Below are 17961 nucleotides of genomic sequence, written 5' to 3'. Positions count from 1 at the left end.
AGTAAGCAAAAGTCTGCTTAATCAGAAAATCATATTATGTTTGTGAGGAAATTTGGTAAAACCTTTCTTGGTAGTTACAAAGAAAAGGTGATAGGAAGCACTGTTTTGTGTAAGTCTCTCCTGCCACTGAAATGTGTTAAAAAAGCTCACATAGATGTCAAAAAAAAAGTAATCCCAAAAAATTTCTGTAATTGAGGCTCAGTGAATAAGAGTAACACTATGCGTATGATAATGTACCCAAATGACAAAAAATCCAAAACTTTCTTGTCCAAGGAAATAATTTTTGGCACATGCAAGGCAAGTATCATAGTTAAATGCTTCTGGAAAGGTGCTCTGAGACCCCCGTGGCTGCAGGGCAGCTGCCGGCACTGCCGGTCGCGACAACGAGCCCGACACCTGTGCGGGAGGCCTGTGCGGGGCCGAGCCCGGGCCCGGGGCTTGGGCATGGCCTGGGGTATGTGAGGCGTGGCCTGAGGCAGCGGGGGGCGTGGCCTGGGGCGGCGGGGGCGTGGCCTGGGGCGACGGGGGCGGGGCTGTGGTTCCGGTGCGCGGCGGCGGCAGCAGCGGGATGAATGAGGTGGAGGGGCTGCGGCAGCGGCGACTGCCCCGCCCGCAGGTCATCACCGACGACAGCCCGGCGCAGGAGGCCAAGGAGGGCAGGTGTGTCTCCGTGCGCAGTGCCGCCCGGCGGGGCGGGCAGAGGGCCTGCTGTGACGCTGCGGCTGTGGGGCCGCGGTTGGGCCCGGCCCGAGGAATATATGCCTGGGTAGTGTGCTGGGAGGAGACGGGCTCTGCCCGCCTGGTGCGACCCGGCAAGGGAGCAGCAGGTCTGGGTCAGAGTGCGCAGGGAGGAGCTGGAAGGGACTGGCTGGCTGCCCCGCGGCTGTGCGGGTTGAGGGCGCATTTCCTCTCGCGTGGCTGGAGGCATAGGTTGGTGCTGGGTACCCGCGGGTGTCAGCTTGCGGGTAATTCCAGCACCTCGGCTCTCCCCAGTGTTCCTTCTTCTGCTCGAGGTCGCCGACGGGGAGGAGGGGTTGGGACAGCGCTTGCCTACCTGCTTTGCCGAGCTGCAGGAAGAGTTTTTAATAAAGGAATAAAAAAAAAAAAGGCAAAGAAAAACAAAGAAAAGCAAAGAAAAAAGTTTTAATTTATGGCTGGTTTGTTTTTTTTTTTTTAAATAACGATCTGTTTAAATACTGTTTATCATTTGCTAGTGAGAAGTTAACAGTTATCCCATTGTGGCTTGCACAGGTTTATTGTGGGTGTGATTAAGTCTTGCATAACTGTTTATATCTTGGCAATAGTTTAACGACAATTCTACATGTGTCTGAGTCAGAATAGCCACATAAGCAATCTCTTTGTGGCTAAGTTAAAAAAGATTCTATTACTATTTTCTGTTTAGGAATTTTATAAATAAAATAGCTTCACTGTAACTAAGGTAATAGCTGCCATAAGAAAGTGGTAGTATTTGCCTTTCATTGAATAAGGTAGTTGATGACTTTTAATAATTTTGTTCACCATCTTTTATGTCTGCTGATTTGAGTACTTTTCAGATTCTTATATCTGCCCTTCAGAGTCATCAGAATGAAAGACTGTCTGATGGCTTGCACATATAGTTCCCATTTTTGAAGAAGAGCGTAAGCATTTCTGAGCTTGGGACTGCTTCTCCTGGCTTCAGCCTCTTTTGGTAACTGCTCAAATCAGTTGAATATCAAGGGCTCCATCAATGATCCAGAGTATTCACGGTTCTCGTGTTCTCATGTCCTGCATGAAAACAGTGGGGGAAATTCTAGGGCCTGCCATTTTTCTGGCTGGGAGCCATAGCAGAAACTCTTGAGGACAGTTGCTTTTCCCTCCAGCCCAGCAGTGCTTCTGCCAAGCGGATGAGGCAGCCTGGGCTCCTAGCTAGGGTGACCCTTGCTAGCTTACTGTGTGTCTTCAAGAGCTGGTGTAATGGCTTCTTGTTTTAGTTCACAGTGACAACTAAATTGCTGTTATTATAGCTGGAGTCCTGGTAAGTTGCATTATTGAGATTTGTGGCTGCAGGCCATGTAGGATTAATTATCAGAGACATAATTAACAAAGGATTTCTGTTTTGCTTATCACTGTTGGTGAACCTTTACTTCAGTGATTCTTTCCTGTGATTTACAGTTGTCATTATTCTTTATCGTGTCCTTTGATAATGATTCTGAGCAGCTGACTTGTTTTTTTTAAAGTTTTTGGGTTTTACTTGAATTCTTGTGGTTTCAGCAGTGTCTAAACTAGGTCTTGCAATTTGCAGGCTTGAAGTGTGAGTTTGCTTGTCACCTTATTCTTCCTGACTTTTTCTTTCATTGTTAGTTCCTTGCAAGTTCGAATGAGAATCAGAAATATGACTTTTACTGAAATCATGCCTTCAGGAGCTTTAATTAAGCTGTGGTAGATGAGTTCCCAATTAAGTTGACTGTAGTAGATGAGTTCCCATTCATCTTTATCTGCTTCCTTTTGTGTGAGCTGTTCTCAGCTCAGTACTTTGAATATTAGAATGTTGAGGCTTCATCTTTTGAAGGACAGTGGAAAGGCAAGGTCAATAACCGAAGTCTTTGTGTAAACTTGGGGATTGCCTTGTGTCTTTACCCCATGCTCTTGGATTCCAAATCCAAGGGGAGACAGACTGGGAGGTTATTGCTTCCTCAAGACATCAAGCAGGAAGTGCTGAATCATTTCGATTGATTGTAAGGGGAGTCTGGCTCTTGGGAAATATGAAGAGGTCAGTGCAGGCGAAAAAGCTTGTTTGAAGCGGTTTCCCAGCCTGATCCAGCTCAGATGGAGACAGGCTTAGTGCTGTAACACTGCTGAAGTTCAGGATGGGAATGCTGCGTTCTTGAGAGCAAGAACTAAAATTTATTTTTTAATATATTCCAGAGCAGGAATACTTGCACATGCTTATGGAAAGGAGGTAGGCTCAGGTGGTTAGTACCTTAGGGGAGCTGAGAAAAATTTGGTGACCAACAGCATCAGTGCTAACAGCACTTCTTGAAACAGGCTGAACTGTCTGTCATGGCAGGCTGTCAGCATCCTTGTGGCAGTCACCTCGTCACAGCCTGGTGGTTTGTGTGGTAGCTTGTGACAGCCTGCTGAGTGCTGTGCAGGGCTGGGGAAACTGGGGCAGGACTTCATCCAAATTGCCTACATCTGCTGCCAGGAGAGAGGGGCTGATGGCAATTTGCCATCAGGAAAGGGATGTGATGAATTATGAATGTCCGAATTTCTATACATTGTGCATGCAAGCACTGAGCGAATCCAGGCCTAGTTCGGACCTTGCTGTTCTAGCTGGTAATCCCAAAGGTTACCTTGATGCTGATATCAGTACTACAAGTACATGTCATTAGCTCCCCAGTTGTGATATTTGTGCTCTGGGCAGTAATTCATGTTTCCTACTGTCTGGATGGTTGGCTAATGAAGAACAAAACAATGGAAGTGGTCCAAGGATTAGTGCAGAACCATCAAGCAGTTTGTCTTTATTTAACTGATACTGCAAAGGGACTGGCTGGCTGGGCCAGCGAATGGTTCAGAACAGCTAAAATTGTGAGAGCTGCTTCACTAGTTGAAGACTAGAATTTGTTGAACTTGGCTCTGTGCTTTCCTCTGTGAATGCCTGATTGATTTCTCTGAACTTTTTGAGAACTGTAGTGGTTTAAAACCAGCTGGGATTAAACTCCAAATAAGATGCTCCCCTTCCCCCTGCCCTCCTTTGGTGAGAGAGGGACAAAGGCAGAAACTATGGGTTGAGATAACAATTTACACACAAAATGGTGCTCACAGTTATTCCCAAGACAAGGACGAGATGGATGTTTCTGCAGCTAGCGCCCCATAGCCTCCTGAGACAAAGACAAGATGGCAGATGCTCTCTGCAGCTGGCCTTCCCAGTTCCTGAGCCCGAGACAATGAAAAACAGTGACGGACAAAACCCCCAAAAGCTGGATCGTCTATACCGTGTCATGCCGCCCGCTCCCTTCGGCTGTGTTTGCCACTTCGGAGTCATGTCTGTGGCCTGGCTGTGTTCGGCAGGATTCAGCAGTGTTTGACTGGGTTCAGCTTGGCTAGGTTCACCACCGCTCTGTTCCCTGTGGCTGCTTCTGGCACCAGCACCCCTGATGGGCGCAATCCACTGGACTCAGCTACGTTTGCTGCCTGGAGCTGCACACTCCTGAGGGATAGGAAGGGACAAGGTCCACAGCGCTGGTCCCAGCAAATTCCCTGAGGAAGGAATGGAACAAAATGGCACAGGTCCAGTGTACGTTCGCCTTTTTCTTTCCCCTGAAACCACCCCCCCACCCCCCCGTGATGACAGGAGTGGTATAGAATAGCAACCTCACCAAACCCACATGGCTCTAGGCCCTACCCCCCTGCAACTAGGACAAGAACAAAATCTAGTCTTCTCCTGTGGAAGAACAGTTTTTACTTTTTTTTGTTGTGTGCCTTGATGGGTAAATAGAAGATAATTTCTTCTGTGTGCTTCATTTTGAGTTTCAAACCAGAGTTCACTAAGTTAAGCAACCATTAATTTAACTTTCTCTATGTTTGTTGTTTCAGTGGAACTTTTCATTTAGAATTTGTGCTGGGATGGAAACCATGGCCAAAACTGAAGATCAAGTTAAAAAAACCCCAACCAAACAATTCACTTCCTCTGTTTCCTGGTTTTTTTTTTGTTTTTATTTTGGGGTTTTTTTAGTCAGTTGTAACTTGTAGAATGTATGAAACCTGCACGTGAAAATGCTCTACCTCATATGATGCCAGTATGCTGACCTTTCTCTTATCCTAATGTGTTCAAATTGCACCTTGAAGGTCAAGATGGTGGTTGGGCAAAAGTGTTTCTGTTTCCTCTTCTGAAGAAAATAGGCTGCTACAGAATTTTTGAGGACTGTTGCACCTGTAAACAGCTTAACATGTTAATCCTATTTCTTGTCTGGTTTGGCAGTACTTACAGCAGCAAGGTGTTCCGTGTTACCTTCTTGACTTTGGCTGCGTCTCTGACTGTGCCGCTGCTTGGAGTAACTGTTCTACTGGATTGTCCTATAGACCCTCAGCCTATAAGGTAAACTGTTGCTTTGCTTTGGAGTAAATGTTCCTGAAGCATAACTTCTCCTATGTGTTCTGTTGTTTTGTTTCAACAAACAAGAGTTAACAGCATAAAGTGGTTCTAACTGGATTAAGAAATTGGGGAGTGATTGTGATATTACCCATACCCAGTCTGTTTCTGAGCCATCTTGTGTAGTTGTGTGTCACTACTAATCATCAAAGGAGCTGAATTACTTTCTTTGATTATTAATATGGAAAATTTTCTGCTATCCAAGCTGTCAGTGGAGCTTGTGATTACACATATGTGCTCTTGCCTTCTGTGAGACAAGAACTGCAATTTCACTAAGGACCAAGCTGTACCCCTGATATTATCATTCTGTCAAAGAGAGGCTGCTTATCTGAGAATGAAAAATGAAAATGGATAACCTGACTGAGTTGATTTGGTGCTTTGTATCAGGGGAATCATCTGATGATGTTACTTTTAAATGCAGATCTCATAAAGCAATGCAGCTAGGTGTCTGAATTCATAAACATCTGAATTGAGGTATGTGTCACATGTAACAGTGAATCAACTACATGAGAAGATGTGACCTGTATTGGGAGTTGTGTGTTAAATGCTTTGACAGCTACCCTAGGGTGGAGTGAGGCTGTTTAGCGCTGCTGGCATTTTGAAGTAGGTAAAAATGCTCCGTCTGATAAATATTTATGATCAACTCAATAATTGCTTAATGAAAAGGAACAACAATGCTGCAAACATCTCCAAAGTTGAAAGAAACTGTAAATGTGGTTGGGTGGTACTTACAAGTCTTGCCAGTAGGCTATTAGACATAAGCTGCCTCAATGCATATCATAGTGAAATACTTTATACTGTGATTGGGTTTAACAAACCCCAATTCCCTAAAATACATTGCAACTGAACAGTAATTTTAAAAGCCAATTGGAACAGGTTGCCCAGAGAGATTGTGAAAAAACATGTAGGAGTCTGTATCCGGATGAAGTTGGATGTTATTTTTTGGTCTGTGTTTGGCCCTAGCCACCTGCAGCAGTTTATGTTTTCTCCTGCCAAGTCTGCTGATAAAGCAGTGAACTTGGCCTTGGAGGGAGAACTTCTGTATAAACCGTTTTAATTGGTCTGTTGTGATTGGTCAATTGCTCGTCAAGGGCAGTTGGAGGACAAAGTGATGAGGAAGGTGATGAAGGCCTCCCCCAGCCTCAATTGGAAAGACCCCCCCCCCCCAATTCACTGCGCCTGCGTGGGGGAACTTCCAAAGTGCTCACGCATGTGCAGGAGGGGTGCCCTTAAATAACCAAGAGGGTGGGATTGAGAGCCCCTGACCAGGCGGTGCTGGCCACACCTCCCCGGGGCAGGTGCTTTCAATAAACTTTATAAAGGCAGGCACATTCCCTGAGGGGCTGCCGGCTCTTCACGATGGATCAAGTTGCTTTCAGTGGGGACGCCTGCTTGAAGTGGGAGCCTGCCACCCCTCCGGGACACGCAGCTGCTACAGAGAGACCTCATTATTGGTTAGGATGGGTAAGACTTGCTTACAGGTGACACCTGGGTGAGTATGGGGGGGGGAGCCTTCTCTCTAGGGTCTTTTATGCACTTTTTCCTCCGCCCTAATTCCTTTCTCTCAGGCGCCTGTTTTTTTCTCCCTGTTTGCCACCTTTTCTAATAAATAGCTATTTTTTGCCAACTAGCAACGGTGTTTGGTTTATTCACGTTCCAGAATCCCTCGAACCTGTTTTTCCCCTGATATATTAACCCTGTCCGTGTTACAGAGTCTTACTGAAGTAGTAAGCCACTGGAAACTATAACGAATAATAGGGGGGAGAAAAAACTCCCTGTGAAATTCCTGCAACTCTGTTTTATTTCAAGTTCTTTCTCTATGAGTCTGTCTTGGATAATATTGATCTCAGGGAGTTTTTTCTGCTTGCACACACAACTGTCCAAAGTTCCCAGCAAATGAGTTCCTTATCTGAAGCTTCTTATCCTCATCTGAAACTCTCTAAGCTTGGAAGAAGGGATGGAAAACAAATTTGTGTTAGCACTGTGAATTTACAATTCTCTTGTAAATCTCTTCTGTACAGAAGCTAATAATTCAGTTGTTTTTGTCACTGCAGTAATATATACTTAAAGTTTGCTGTCTGTAACTAGACAGATAGGAGTATGTATTTTTCTCTGTTTCTGAATTATTCGTGTTGTGAACCTGTTTTCCTCAATTGTCATGGCTTTCATAGTTTCCATTTCAGTTGACTTTTTTCTTCCAGTTACCGAATCTTTAGAAATTGTAATGATTTTCACCATATGAGCAGTAGATTTGCAACGTGGTTGGTGACAAATAGGTCCTGGATTCTATGAACATAGGTAAATTTTGGAGTCAGACCTCATCTTTTAAAGATTCTCTGGTTGTAAGGTATTTGCTTATGGTCATATAAAGGGTTATTAAAAGAAAAAAAAATCGAAAAATTATTTCAAAACTTGACCTGCGTATCTTTAGCATACTCCTGTGAATGAACAACTTGAAATCCTTAACTCATGGAGACTGAGGGGCTTATGTGTTAAGAGCTTTTAAGAACTTAAGAGGCTGAAACATATTCAAGTTCAGTTAAGGCTGGTTTTGGAGTCTGGTATTTTAGTTAGAGTTGTAGGCATCTTACTGCTTCCCTTCTCTGTATCTCTGTAGTTGGAACCCTAGTTGGCTTGAAATTGATTGTTTATGTGAAGGGCTTGCAAGATTGGACCTTATTTTGTCATTTTGAGATTGGAGTTCAATACCCTTTAAGTTCATGTGCAACTTACTCCTTTGAGTTGGTCTTTCTCTAAGGGCCTGCATTCAAGTTATGAACAAGACCATATATTTCAATATGGTATGAAAGCATGTGTGTCCTAGTGTTCAAGCTACTGGAACACTTTTCCCCCTAGCTGTAAGCTGGTGGGAAATAATTAAGTTATTTTTTCTCTGAAAGTGCTGTACATTGTCAGGTCTCAGTGTATTGTAACATACCAGGCTTTTAATTTTTAAAACATTTTTGCTTATAAATTTGTACATATTGACTTAGGAAAAATATTCTGGTACAAACAACTCATTCAGCTGAGAAAACTGCTATTCTTTTGTGTTATGGCAATGCACAAATCCTTTGCTTTTGTGTAAGATAGGTGAACTGTTGGACTTGAAGATGTAGAGATTTCTTAGGAACACATAGCTGCAACTTTTCTGATGAGCAGAACCATGAAATTGTTGTGATCCTTGAAGAACAAGAGTCAATATTTCAGCTTGTTAGCTGTGGGTGTTTTTGAAATGTGCTTTATGTAAAGCATAGGTCAGGGTTGCAGGAGTTGGCAAATTAGGGAAAAAATGATCCAATATGTTGCTCAAGAATGTTTGCATTTTGTGCAAAGCATCACGGGGTCTGTATTCTGTTTTGTAGTTTGAAGGAACCTCCCCTCCTGACGGGTGTACTAGAGCCCAATATCAAGTTACGAAAAGCTGAGCGGTTATGGGAAAACCAGCTGTATGGACCAGAGTCCATTGTCAATATTGGGGGTAAGCACTGACAAAATAAGCTTTTAAAGAAGGGTCTTTAAATGTTGCTCCATCGATAAAGAGTTTGTTCAGCAGTATACCTCTTAGATAACAAACTCTGTAAGTTACTTTGAATGTGCAGGTTTTTGTAAAAGTAATTGTGTTAGGCAGCAAAACCTGGCTGCAATGTACTGCTTTTCTCCTCTTTCGTGAGAATAAAATAAATCTTGTTGCCAGATTAAAAATCCCTGTCCTTGACTGAAAGCATCAGCAGTGTAGTCAGGGGCTACTTATGTTTGGAGGAAGTGGTCCCATTTCATTTGACTAGCTCTTAACTAGGAATTAATATTTACCTGCTCTTTTAATGGTCATTGCCACTGAGGGAGCTGAGTTTTATGGTCTTCATATTTGCTTTTATGACAGAAAAACCCTCAAATTGGTAAATAGCATAATATATCCCATATTCATAACTCCTTCATATTCCATATTCATAACTCCTACAACTTGAATCCTTCCTCTTTTTTTTGAATTGCAAGAAATCTAACCAACACAGGTTAGATTTCTTGCAACCAACCATCCTGTATTTCTTCCTCACGGAATGTGTTTTCTCCCCAAATCACAAACCCATGCCACCTCTGAGCACTTTCTTAATGACTTATCTAGACTTATCTAGACTTCTAATGCTGTGACGCTCTTAGCAGGAACCTAGCATTGTGCAGGGCTTGTTTCCTGTGCCTCCTGAAGGAAGGATAAGGCTAGAAACTACTCTTTACATGAGTCCTTGAGTGCTTTTTCTCTGAAAGGGAAAGGGTGTGGGAGTTCCAAGCAGGGCCCTTCCTGAAAGATCCTTCGGTACAAGAGGTGTTCAGTAATCATATTTTTTTTTTCCTTCTGCTTTATCTTCTAATAAATTAATAAAATATTTTTAAGAAATTATTTTACCCAGTAAGAAACTACTGTAAATTCCTTCCTCAGATTACACTTTTTAGCACATTGTAAACAGAGATAGGTAAAAGTGATTACCTGAAGCTATTGATTCTTTTATGTTGCCTGGTTTTGTCAATCTCTTCAGAAACTCTTTAAAGAAACCTTCCTGCAAGGGACTATGACCTATGGATAAAATAATCAACCTGACTGAGAATAAATGTTGGAGTCTTCTTATTCTCTTTTAAAAGTGTCATTAGCAAACCTAAAACATCAGTTAAATTAGAGATGGAAAAGTTCAAGCAATGGGCTCTACTAATCTAACAGTGTTTCATTTAGTTTGGTTGTATGGAAAAGTTTGTGTTTTTGTATTCAGTTAATGTCTTATGCTATCACACAGCTTGGCATGAATGCAGTAATTTGGCAATGCTTTTGATTTGTATGGTTGTCAATTGCCATAGTTTTTTGTAATTCATCTCCAGAACTGATACAATATGAGCATTGGCAGCAGCCAACATGGACTGTATCTGAATGAGAAGTTTTATCTAGTCAGTCTGTCATTGAAGAGTGATAAGATAAATGCAGTGTCTGACCGCATTTTGTGATGATGTAGAAATTTACCCAGATGGATCCAATGACTGGCCATTAAGTTATGTTTACCTTTAACTAAGAACTTAGACCACCTGTGGGTGAAAAGCTTCATATCCTATAGACACTCCCAAGGTTTAAATCCTTCCCCTTCTTCCTGAGTTGGAAGAAATCTAACCAAATGCTCTTATTTGCCTTCATTTTTTCCCCTTCCATGTATTTTTCTTTTGCTATGACTGAAGAAGTCTGTCACTTCACTGTATCTTAAACCTGAATTCTACTACATGCTAGTAGAAGGATCGTGTAGAAGGATGTTTGCCACTGTGGGTTTGTGATCAAGCTAATCAGTTGTTTTTGCAGATATACTATTTACTGGGACAGCTGATGGGAAGATTATCAAAATTGAAGATGGGGAAATACAAACAATATCCAGAATTGGCCATGGTCCTTGTGGTGAGTGACAGCTCCTGAACATAGTATGTCTGAAAATGTCTGGGTCAAGGGTATGCGTTGCTTAAACTATGTTTAGTCTGGATTGCTCATGCAAGTGCTTATCTTCCTCTACAGAAATTTGTAATAGATATATTAATATATTTTTATGAATGAAGTATGAGTGGAGATAGGTACATTGGAAGGAAGAGCAGAACAGAGGGCCAAAAGAATTGGAATGGGTGCTCTTAGACAACAAAGCACAGAGTTTCCAGCAGTAAAATTAAGTAATGCAGGGGTTTTTGTGTCATGACTACAAGGCCTACACTCTTGTAAGGCTGCGACATGGATGACTTGTTGGTAGAAGATCCTGCATCTTAACATCAGGAGGAAGATGAGGTTGAAGTGCATCACAAACAACATTCCTTTTCCTGTTTATCCATCTAGAAAAAAAAATCTATCTTAAGAAAAAAATGGGCAGCAACCTGGCCTAATATTTGTGGAAGCTGAAGTCAGCACGATTCTGAGGTGAAGGGCCACCCCATAAAAGCTGAGGACTCCTAAACAAGTGTGAATGAATGAACTCTGAGATAATGTGTGAGTGGGAAAGATCAACGTATTTACAGAATTTTGCCTTGCATTTTGTTGTACCTATTTCCCTTCCTCTGTTTGTAAGTACAGTGGGAATAGTGGCTGCGCTTGCTTTAGCAGAGATCTTGCCTGGGTCATGATGTTTTTGTTTTCTCAACTGCTAAACTGGAGTTATTTCTTGTTGAATTCTACACTTTTTTCTGAATGACTTATTTGCTTCATTTAATGAGATTTCTGGAACTGGGTGAGAAAAACTGGTGGTGACTTGTTGATTAACAGAACCATTTCTATGGGAAGGTTAATGTTGGCCATCTCAGTAGTGCCTGGGCAGTCTGAGAAGCCTGGCTGGTGTTTGCTGGGACTGTGGGTAATTTTGTTTGCAGTAGCCTTGTAGAAGCTTACCTGAGGTTCTGCAGCCCTGTGCTGGTTGACAGAAGTTATGGTCAGGAACTGCTGCTGTCCTTATTAGCTCTCATTGACACATTCATCATATTATCTATATAATTTTATGTGGATGTTCACATGAGTAGACTCTGGACTGATTTGGAAGCACTCTCTTGGCTGCCTGACAGGTAGGACAGTCTTGGTGCTGGCAGCCAACAAAGTCTGCTGCCAGCAATAAGAAGCTGGATTTGCAGCTGCTGCTTAGGCAAGAAGGTAGATTGGGATGGGTGTGAAGAATCACCTTTCTCCTGTTCATTTACATTAGACTTGTACGGCTTGAGAGAGGTGGGAAGGTTATGCTGCTCTGTTTCTTTAGGGCCAGAGTGGTAATGGGGTGCCTGGACTTTTGTGCTCCTTGAGCTGGGGAGGGAAGTGGAAATACTCTAGCCAACTGCCTTCTCCAGAAATTTCTCAAGCTAATTTTTCAAACTGTAGATGTTCTGAACTTCTTAGCTCTTCAGGACTTAAGTATCTCCTTGAATTTGTCTAAATTCTTCAGATTTACAGTATTCCCCTTCCTCTTCATGTAGAAGTATTCAATGTCTGTGTCTTGAGAAAGCAGCTATTTCATGACAATGTTGGACCTTTTCAGAAAAAAAAAGGTTTTTTAAATTAAAAATTAATTTAATTAAAAAAACCTAATTCCAGGAACCTGCAGTAAAACTGATTCTTTCTGAGAAGAAGCATTTCATTAAATTCAATTTTCTGATATTTAGCCCTATTTGAGACAGCTGTTAGCTAGTGACTAGCCTGGCAGATTATATGATTCTCTCTAGACTGGTGAAAACATGGCACGGGGATATCTGTTTCACTCACACCTAGAAAAGTAGGAATTTTTTCTTTAATGAAGGTATGTGCCATATGTATGCCACAGAGATTTTTAAGCTACAGTTTGAGCCAGGTGCCCATCAAGCTGCTCTATCATCCTCCTCCTTAGCAGGATGGGGGAAGAAAGGAAGACAAAAAAAAAAACCCTCTTAGGTTAAGATACAGACAGTTTACTGAAACAAAAGCAAAGGTCACATGTGCAAGCAAAGGAAAAAAAAAACCCAAACCCTCAAATGTTTTATTCTCTACTTCCCATCAGCAGATGATGTCTGACTGCTTCCTAGGAAGCAGGGCCTTGGCACATGTAAATTGCTTTGAAAGATGAATGTTGTAAATAATGAATGCCTCCCCTTCCTACTCCTTTCTCTTAGGTTTTATATCTGACCTAATACCATATGATGTGGAATATCCCTTTGGTCAGTTTGGGTCAGCTCTCTTGGTTATGTCCCCTCCCAAGATCTTGCCCAGTCCCAGCCTACTGGAGAGGGGAATGTTGGAGAGAGCATTAATGCGGTGCCAGCAGTGCTCAGCAGTAGCCAAAACACTGGTCTGTTATGGACACCTTTCTAGCTGCCAAAGCAAAGCACAGCATTGTGAGGGCTGCTGTGGGGAAAATGAACTCCATCTTACACAGATCCAATACACTCATGTAGGTAGCCAGAATGCCTTGTATTTATTTCTATTTGGAAAACCATTTTAAAACTGTTTCCTAAGGAACCCACGAAGATGAGCCAACGTGTGGAAGACCACTTGGCATCAGAGTTGGGCCAAATAGCACTCTTTTTGTGGCAGATGCTTATTATGGACTCTATGAAGTTGATCCTGATACAGGTATGACCTTTCTGCTCAGAAGTTCCCTTCCACTGACAAATCTGGGCTTCATTTGCAGTTTTGCCAGATACTGCAGGCCAGAAAACAATGCCTGTCTTCTTTGTAAAGTGATTTGAAGCTGTCTGGATGAAATGAGTCATGCAAGAACTTGATATTTATTTTCTTGTAGCAGTCACTTCCTCTCTGTATCTGTCTGTCTGGATCAGTTACTATAACTTATCTTCTGGTGTTACATATTTTTGGTTGTCAAAATTGCTACCTCCGAACCCATGAATAAAGCTCTGTGTAGCTGTTTCAGTTTTCATAAAAGGAAAGAAAAAAGATTGTTGTTACATAAACTTTTTGTTGTTTTTGCTGTACTTTTGTTTCTGCCTTGATCTTGCTGTGGTAGTGAAAAGCTCATAACTTCTCTGTAACCTAAATCTACGCAAAGGGAAGAAAGATGTATTTTGGTGCAGCTGAAGATCATGTGGCTTCTTCCTGCTGAGAAGGGCACTGTTGCATTATGCCTTTCAATGTGTCCCTGAGGCAGATCTCAAGGAGCTGTTTAGGAGCTGTGCTGTCAGAAAGTGATAGTTGGTTTTGTGTAGGGTTGATTTTTCTGTCAGTTTACCTCTGCACATTGGCTTCAGGTGGGGAGAGGCTGGCCAAATGCTAGGTGAAATGTAATAGAAAGATTCAGACTGTGTTGCCCTGGGAGAGTATTTGGATGGCAGACAGCTGTCATAATAGCTCAGTCATGACAAAAACAAGCATACAAACAAACCCAAACCCTGTGCCTGAAGATGACTTCATTAGATTTTGGTTGATTTTTAGAGATTTGACCTTAATAATTGGCCTGGTAATTTGTGGCAGAGCAGTTCAGTGGACCTGCTGATGTTTTAATGCCTAGAAAGTATTACTCTTTGTTCCTACAGGTTTATAGGGAGAGAAGGAGTAGCAATTGGCTTGCCTGCATCCTTGCCTGCCCCCTGCTTGCCTGCAGGTTGGGACCTGAGTTTGCACTTTGTTTCATATGAGCTTCAGAAATGTGAAAATTTGGTACTTATCTTTAGGGAACATAATCTACTGTTTCAGTTTTTCTGGAGAGTATTTTCTCCTGGTCATTCATGTTGCGTTGTTCCATTACAGGCCCAAACCTTATTGCTTAACAAAGAGGCAGGAATTGAAAAAAAGTGAACTGAATTTCATATTAGTATTTACTCATTTCCAAAGCAGGACATACAAAAGCTTGTCTTGTGAGTCTTTTTTTTGTTTCTTTTGTAACCAGGTGAAACGAAAATGCTTGTGTCAACCAAAACAGTAATTGAAGGTCAGAAGTTGTCATTTGTAAATGATCTTACAGTGACCCGGGATGGGAGGAAAATCTACTTCACTGACTCCAGTAGCAAATGGCAAAGACGAGACTACTTATTCTTGATTATGGAAGGCACAGATGATGGGCGGCAAGTATCTCTTCTCTGAGGCATTTAACTTACTGTAAGCTCAGTTGTAGGAATGGACTTCACCGCTTCCTCGGTCTTCAAATTTTTTCTCCTTATAAACCACCTGTGCAAACACTGCACTGCTCAGGAGAGGGTAAGAGTATGTGTGGATGTTGCTAAAGAGACCTGCAGCAAAATAAATGAGATTCTTCTTTTTCCTTCAAGAGGACTTGCATGGAACATCTGTTTTAGAAGTGAAGGTGTTAGCATTACCTTCAGCTCAAATCCTTCACGAATGCTGCCAGTCTCAAGTGGCTTATTATTTCTTCTGTGTTCATAAACAAATGCTTCCTGGCTATTCTGCCTTTTTAACTTAGGTGAAGTGCATTGAGAAAAGATGGAATGCCTGGAGAATGAAACAGACATGAATAAATATTTGTCTTAACTCAAAAATGCTTTTTTTTAGCCTCCTTGAATATGACACAGTAACAAAAGAAGTGAAAGTCTTAATGGTGGGGCTGAGGTTTCCCAATGGTGTGCAGCTCTCTCCTGCAGAAGACTTTGTCCTGGTGCAGGAGACAACCATGGCTAGAATCAGGAGGTGAGTATGACTTCACTGAATTTATTACCAATCTCTGTTTAGAGATTGTTTAAATAAATGAGTGGAATGACAAAAGAAATCCTACACTTTATTTATGCCTAGTTATAAGTGACAGAGAAGGTGGCCTTCCTCGATACTTGATTTTTTTATTTTGCTGTAAAAATCTGGCATGCGTAATCTTTCCATCGTGGGCTCCTTACACATAGTGGAGTAAGCTGACTTTTTTTCTGGTGAGAAGAGTGTGACTGTGCTGTATTTCCCTGAACCTGAGGAATGAAAAAAACCCTCTTTTTGAAATGAAATAATTTTGGGACTTTTATTTGTTATTTAGACTGCTTAAGATGTCCTAATCTACTATCTATAACTTTCAGGTATTATGTATCTGGGCTGATGAAAGGTGGAGCAGATATGTTTGTTGAGAACATGCCTGGTCTTCCAGATAATATCAGGTTAAGCAGCTCTGGAGGATATTGGGTAGCTATGGCAGCTGTCCGGCACAATCCTGGATTTTCTTTGTTGGATTTCTTGGCTGGAAAACCATGGATTAAAAAGATGATATTTAAGGTAAAAAAAAAAAAATTAAAAAGAAATTTTTTAAAAAATCACCTTTAGTTTAGGAATCAAAGTGCTAAATATTTGTTTTTTGTGTTTCTTCCTCTTCACAGGAAGACTTAAAAAAATGTTTAGTGTTGTGCTTAAAACTGTTGTTGCTGTCCCCGGGTAGAACAGTCCTTTATATTCATAGGTAGTAAAACAGAATATTCTGAGTTGGAAGGGAGCCACAAGGATCATCTAGTCCAACTCTTAAGTGAATGGCCTGTACGGGGATCAAACCTGTGATCTTGGCATTATTAGCACCATGCTCTAACTAGCTGAGCTAATCTGCATTCTGTAAAACTAACATTTGCTTCTCTGAGTAGCGGGTAAACATCTCTTAAGTTGTCTTCCATCTTGATCTCAGGAAAGAAACGGGACTGTCTCTACTCTAGTCATGCAGCAACACAGGATCTACATTTGGATATGTGAAGACTTCACCTTTGTACCTGAGGTGCCTAAAATACTTATTGCCAGGTGTCTGAGGAGCGTTTGGGAAGTCTGGCCTGTTCTAATGACTACCGTAGGCATCCTGGGAGACAGTGTGTGTGTTATGGATGGTGTTGGGTGACATTTTGTTTTGATTCAATATGCCTTTTGTTGTGTCACACCATGAGGATGAGCAAGAATAAGGGCTATCTGATGCTAAAGAAACGGCATGGTGCTTTTTGGACAATACGAATACAAAGACATAAAAATACTTCTTCTGTCCTTGAAAAAATAAAAATCAACAAGTGGTGTTTAGAATGGAAGCGCCATTTCAGCTAAACAAGCTCTGTGCTGTTCCTGTCTCTCCTGGTGCAGTGCAGGAGCCTTAACAAAAAATGATGCTACGGGCAGCAGAGCATGATGGCTGCTTGGCTCAGCTGCACCAGAACAAGCTGATGTCTCCTGCTTGGGCAACCTTTCAGCCTAGCTCTGGAGTAGAGTAAGCTTCTGCTGGTTGTTTTGTTTCTTTTCAAGTTACCTTTTCACATATTAATGCATTAACCCTGTGTAATAGTCTTTACTCAAATTGTGTGCTTATGTTCTTAGCTGCTTCTTCCAAGGAGTGTGGAATGGTCTTTGCCTGTATAAATGGCTGAGGTATAATTGTGGAGAACAAAATCTTTTGTTAATTTTCTGTTTTTCTTTTCTTTTTCTTTTAGTTGCTGAGTCAGGAAACCGTGACAAATTTTGTGCCCAAATATAGCCTTGTTGTTGAACTTACCGAGACAGGATCCTACAGAAGAAGCTTTCATGATCCCAATGGAGTGATGGTAGCTTATGTTAGCGAGGCACATGAACACAATGGATATCTTTACCTGGGTTCCTTCCGGTCTCCGTATATTTGCAGAATTAATCTTCAGCATGTTTAACTGTCCCTCCATGATGAAGTCCCACTGTCCTATAGTATTCCAGAGGTACAAAGGAAGCATATATTTGAGGCAGTTTGTGACCAAGGACAAAAAGTGAAAGATAGTCTGTTAACATGCAGTAGCACTGTTGCCATAGGAAAACATACAGCTTGCTGTACCTGTTCTCTTCCTTGATTTGACTGCTCATGTTTTGGAGTTGGTGTGCATAATTGTTAATATCTGAAGAGTATGGTGGGGCATCTTCATTCAGTTATTTGTTCCTCAGAGAATCTCCACTGCTTTTCTGTGCCCAGCCCTGTTTGGAGTCATCTTAAACAGACATCATCGTGTTGCCTTTAATGCAACTGTATATCTTCTTACACTGGAAGGATTTGTGATGTATGGAATTTAATTATGTAATATTTGAATTGAAGATAATGGCTTGCATGTGTTTATTTCTGTTTTAGAACCTGCTGTTTAGGATTACAGTATATATTCTGATGTCATACCATGGTGCTGTGGTAGAGGCAGCAACATCCAGAAATCAACAACATGCATAGAAATTTAGTTAGACCATTGGGTTTCTTCAATTCCAACCTGTGTAAGTAACATTAGACACTATAATTAGCTGTTAATCAGAACCAAATTTCATTGTTACCTGTGGACTCCTGTGTTTTTTTATAGCATTGTGATCAGATGATGAATGAAAGTTGCATTTTCTATGTTATTAAGGGCTAGTCCCAGCAGGTTTAAAAAGGGTCATATGTAATATTTCTTCCATG

General features: G+C 41.6%; 1 protein-coding gene across 3 annotated transcripts; it reads left to right on the top strand.

The window, feature by feature from the left end:
- Nucleotides 1–528: 528 nt before the first annotated feature.
- Nucleotides 529–17612, top strand: APMAP (adipocyte plasma membrane associated protein). 3 transcript variants are annotated; one of them, XM_017835344.1, is made up of 10 exons: nt 529–660; nt 4961–5077; nt 8494–8609; nt 10461–10553; nt 13107–13223; nt 14494–14668; nt 15114–15248; nt 15620–15812; nt 16210–16296; nt 16991–17612. In XM_017835344.1, the coding sequence occupies exons 1-10, from the start codon at nt 569–571 to the stop codon at nt 17198–17200; spliced, it is 1335 nt and encodes a 444-aa protein (XP_017690833.1). In that variant the 5' UTR covers nt 529–568; the 3' UTR covers nt 17201–17612. The 3 variants fall into 3 exon arrangements, with proteins under 3 accessions (XP_017690833.1, XP_017690832.1, XP_017690834.1); XM_017835343.1 differs by having other exon boundaries at nt 16210–16365; XM_017835345.1 differs by lacking the exon at nt 16210–16296.
- Nucleotides 17613–17961: the final 349 nt, after the last annotated feature.

The sequence above is a fragment of the Lepidothrix coronata genome, unplaced genomic scaffold (assembly GCF_001604755.1).
Source record: "Lepidothrix coronata isolate B3197 unplaced genomic scaffold, Lepidothrix_coronata-1.0 Scaffold255, whole genome shotgun sequence".
In the NCBI taxonomy this organism is placed as follows: Eukaryota; Metazoa; Chordata; class Aves; order Passeriformes; family Pipridae; genus Lepidothrix; species Lepidothrix coronata.
The sequence above is the reverse complement of the archived record's forward strand: the minus strand, read 5'-3'. Positions and strand labels throughout refer to the sequence as shown.